Genomic DNA, 4019 nt, shown 5'->3' on the forward strand with positions numbered 1-4019 from the left:
AGGCGCGGCCGCCGCCCCTCGGGGCACCGCGTGACACGGCGGGAGGGGCCGAGAACCCCCGGTACCGCCGTCACCGCGCGGCCCCGCGCTGCATTGTGGGCCGGGCCACGCCCCGCGCTTTGGCGCCAACCGCACCCCCCTCCCCCCCACCTCCCGCCGCGGCTGCGCACTGCGGGCCGCCCCCGGCGCCGGCCGGGCCTTCTTAGCGCGGGCGCCGGACCGGATGTGACGTCACGCGGCCCGAGCGGCGGCGGGGAATAAGCGCCGCGCTCCCATCGCGGGCGGCGGAGCGCTCCGAGAGCGGACCGAGATCGCCCCGTCCCTACGGGCGGCAGCGGCGCCGCCCCGACCTCTTTGGCGGAGCCCCGGAGGAGAAAAGAAGGAGAAAGGGACTACTTTTCTGCGGCGCCGCGCATGCGCGGCAGCGAGGGCGCGGCGGGAGACGTGGAGGCGGTGCTGCTTCCGCGCCGCGGGGTGAGATCGCTCCGCGCACTGCGAGCGCGAGGGGAACCGCGGTCGCCATTTTGAAGCGGCGGTTGGGGGAGGCGGCGTGTGCGCTCCTGTCTGCCCGGCCCGGCCCCGCGCCCGCCCGCCCGCCCGCGCTCCGCGCACCGGCCCCGCACCGCCGCAGCCATTGCCGACCTCGGCATGTCCGGAGGGGGCGTGATCCGCGGCCCAGCCGGCAATAACGACTGCCGCATCTACGTGGGCAACCTGCCCCCCGACATCCGCACCAAGGACATCGAGGACGTCTTCTACAAATACGGCGCCATCCGCGACATCGATCTGAAGAACCGCCGCGGGGGGCCGCCCTTCGCCTTCGTCGAGTTCGAGGACCCCAGGTGAGCTCCGCCGCAGCGGCGGACGGGGACGGCCGCCCCCCCCATCACCCCTCCCCCACCCGGTGCTTTCCCCCCCCTCCCCCCCCGGGCGCGGTGCGGTGCCGCCGTTGGGGGCAGTGGGGGGGGGTGGGGCAGCGGGAACAAAGGCGCTGCGGGGGGAGGGGCGCGTGGAGGGGCGCGGCCGCGCTCACGTCCCGTCCCGACCCGCAGGGACGCGGAGGACGCCGTGTACGGGCGGGACGGTTACGATTACGATGGGTATCGCCTCCGCGTGGAGTTCCCTCGCAGCGGTCGGGGCACCGGCAGAGGAGGAGGAGGCGGCGGAGGGGGCGGAGCCCCGCGGGGCAGGTACGGCCCGCCGTCCCGGCGCTCGGAGTACAGAGTGATCGTCTCGGGTGAGTCACGGCTCCCACCCGCGGGTCCTTCGGCGCCGCTTTTCCCCGCGCAGCCCCGGGCTGGGGGTGCCGGGTCCCGCGGGTGATGCTTCCCCTCCGAGCGCCGTCCTTCCTCCGGGGGATGCTCGCGTAACGGGGCTGTAAAGCAGAGGGCCTTGCTTTCCATCCAGGGCTGCCTCCAAGTGGAAGTTGGCAGGATTTAAAGGATCACATGCGTGAAGCAGGTGATGTATGTTATGCTGATGTTTTCCGAGATGGCACTGGTGTCGTGGAGTTTGTACGGAAGGAAGATATGACCTACGCTGTGCGAAAGCTGGATAACACTAAGTTTAGATCTCATGAGGTAGGTTTCACGCTTACTTGGTTTTGGCCAGAATTGGATACAAAGGGCTTAGCAGTAGGACGTGAAGGTAAGGAACGTGCGGCGCTCGTTGCGTTGACACACGAAGCAGCTGAGCTGTCTGCTGCCACGAAATAGACCTTAAGAGTCTGACGTCTATTTCTGTGCTCTAGCATTCGATATCTGCAGTCTGTCAGCATGCCTGAAACGATGGCCCCGAAGCCTAGACCTTTCAATCGAAAGTTCTGTCTATTCAATAGGGAGAAACTGCCTACATCCGTGTTAAAGTTGATGGTCCAAGAAGTCCAAGCTATGGAAGATCTCGGTCACGCAGCCGTAGTCGTAGCAGAAGCCGTAGTCGAAGCAACAGCAGAAGCCGCAGTTATTCCCCACGGAGAAGCAGAGGATCTCCACGCTACTCTCCCCGCCACAGCAGATCCCGATCTCGTACATAAGCGCTCACTAGCTCTGCTCTTTTTGTAGAACCCCATGTTGTACACAGTTTTCCTTTACTCAGTACAGCCTTTCAATTATTATTTTTTTTTTAATTCAAACTGTTTTACTCGAATTGGCTGAAGTGTTGAATTGCATTCTTGTGTAAAATCCCTAGTGAGTATTTGCTCCGTAACAACGACATTCCCCTCATGTCTTTGGTAAATTGTATTTTAATTGATGTCAGTCAGGATTGTTTCAATTTAGTTCTAGTTAAATACCAACATTCTTCGAGCTGTGGTATTGCTGTGTAAATGTCTCAGTGTTCAGCTATGGTTTATGCGAGCTGGGGATGTTGGGATGTTTGTGGCTAACTTGTCTCTTCTGGGGGATCTTATATTTTATCTTGCCTTTTCGTGTGTCTTTCTGTAGACATATCTGAAGAGATGGATTAAGAATGCTTTGGATTAAAGGATTGTGGAGCACATGTCAATCATTTTAGGATTGTCAAAAGGAGGATTGAGGAGGATCAGATCAATAATGGAGGCAATGGTATGACTCCAAGTGCTATTGTCACAGATGAACTTGGCAGTATTGACCTTATACTGAGACGGGTGAATTGAGGCTGCGTGCCGCGTCTTCAGGCACCTCTTGGTCACCACAGGCTGCAATTGCCCCTCTCCTTAAAGCCCTCCTGGCAATTGTGGCTCAGTGTTGTAACTCCTTATTCCATTCTAGTTCTCTAAAGGAGTAATCCGGGCCGGGGTGGGAGCATTTTGTGCTTTGTCGTGCAGCATGACAAGCGTTAACGCTCCGCAGTGCTTCTACACTTTGCACATCAGAGGTATCTGTGATCAGAGTATAATATCAATACTGCTAAAATCTGCATGTCCTCTGTGTGACTGATACAGCGTTGCTATCGTATTTAAGTATCAGAATGAAAGGAAAAAAAAACCCAAACCGACGTGGAGGAAGAGAGCCTGGCTGGGCAGGGGTGGTCGGCCCTTGGAGGCCGCCCTGGCTCCGAGCTGAGGCCCGGGAGCTGCAGTGGGCTCTGTTCCTCCCGGCCTGGGCACGGCGGGCGTGCAGCAGCACACAGCAGTGGTGGGAAACTTCCACTTTCATACACGTTTTTTGCGACCACAAAACCTGTAGAGCAGCACCGAGCAATGAGTGTGTTGGCATTGTCAGTTGTTTGTGAATATGACAGTGTTTCCTCCCGATAATTAACGTTTCTTTAAACGAAAAGTAGCATCACCATTCAGAAGCTTGTTTTGGGGAATTGATAGTTATTAATGTACATCTGTATTAATTGATGGCAAACATAACTGATCATTCCCCAGAATCCTATTTTTTCATTGCAGTATCTAACTTTTTGCCTCCTCTTTTTTGGTTTTGCTGGTTATAAAGGTTTGGATTGGAGAGGGCTCACTGGATCCCAATCCTTGGAGAGCTGGATCATTGGATTCAAATCATAATGTGGATAGGATAGGGAGGCTGAATGGCAAGGATTCATGGAGCGGGATCAGATTACCAGGAACGTAGGAGTGGATTCCTGCCCCAACCAAACCGCATTGGTGTGGATTTTTTATTCATCTCAATTGGCTATTCCAAAGCTTTTTGTTCCTATTTTTGACGATTGGAGCCCTTATGATGCACGATGGAGATTTTCATTTTTTGGTAAAAGGAGCAAAGCGAGGACCTGGAGAGGTACGCTGGAGCAATGTCCTTGGAAGGATTCAGCACGAGTAGATGGTAAACGTGAAATGGGAAAAAGGGGGGTTTGTTTAAACGGGGGAAAAAAAAAGTCATTTCTCTAAATTTAAAGTCGGAAATTGGAGTTAAAGACGAAGTAGGCTTTAATTGGCTATTGCTTTTTTTTTTTTTTTCCTTTGAGGAATAAAAATTTTTACAAAATCCCCCACGGTTGTCATCATTGGTTGAGTGTGAGTGGCACGGGGCCGTGCACAAAGGGCTCTGTGTTGAGCAGTGAGTGCTGCGACGTGGACG

The 4019-nt window shown here is 55.8% G+C and overlaps 1 protein-coding gene across 1 annotated transcript; it reads left to right on the forward strand.

The window, feature by feature from the left end:
• Positions 1-476: 476 nt before the first annotated feature.
• SRSF1 (serine and arginine rich splicing factor 1) lies at positions 477-3801 on the forward strand. Its single transcript, XM_065732139.1, has 5 exons — positions 477-842; positions 1053-1237; positions 1408-1580; positions 1838-2561; positions 3420-3801. Exons 1-4 carry the CDS (start codon positions 649-651, stop codon positions 2030-2032), a joined length of 747 nt encoding a protein of 248 aa, XP_065588211.1. The 5' UTR covers positions 477-648; the 3' UTR covers positions 2033-2561; positions 3420-3801.
• The last annotated feature ends 218 nt before the right edge of the window (positions 3802-4019 follow it).

The sequence above is a fragment of the Cyrtonyx montezumae genome, unplaced genomic scaffold (genome assembly GCF_038088225.1).
Source record: "Cyrtonyx montezumae isolate F1298 unplaced genomic scaffold, pur_monq_1.0 scaffold_15, whole genome shotgun sequence".
In the NCBI taxonomy this organism is placed as follows: domain Eukaryota; kingdom Metazoa; phylum Chordata; class Aves; order Galliformes; family Odontophoridae; genus Cyrtonyx; species Cyrtonyx montezumae.

Excerpts from the sequence above, each read along its gene's own strand:
- SRSF1 (XM_065732139.1), top strand. The coding sequence starts at position 649 with ATGTCCGGAGGGGGCGTGATCCGCGGCCCAGCCGGCAATAACGACTGC. Across the intron at positions 1,238-1,407 it reads GTACAGAGTGATCGTCTCGG|GGCTGCCTCCAAGTGGAAGT; the intron begins GTGAGTCACGGC and ends CTTTCCATCCAG. Across the intron at positions 1,581-1,837 it reads CTAAGTTTAGATCTCATGAG|GGAGAAACTGCCTACATCCG; the intron begins GTAGGTTTCACG and ends TCTATTCAATAG.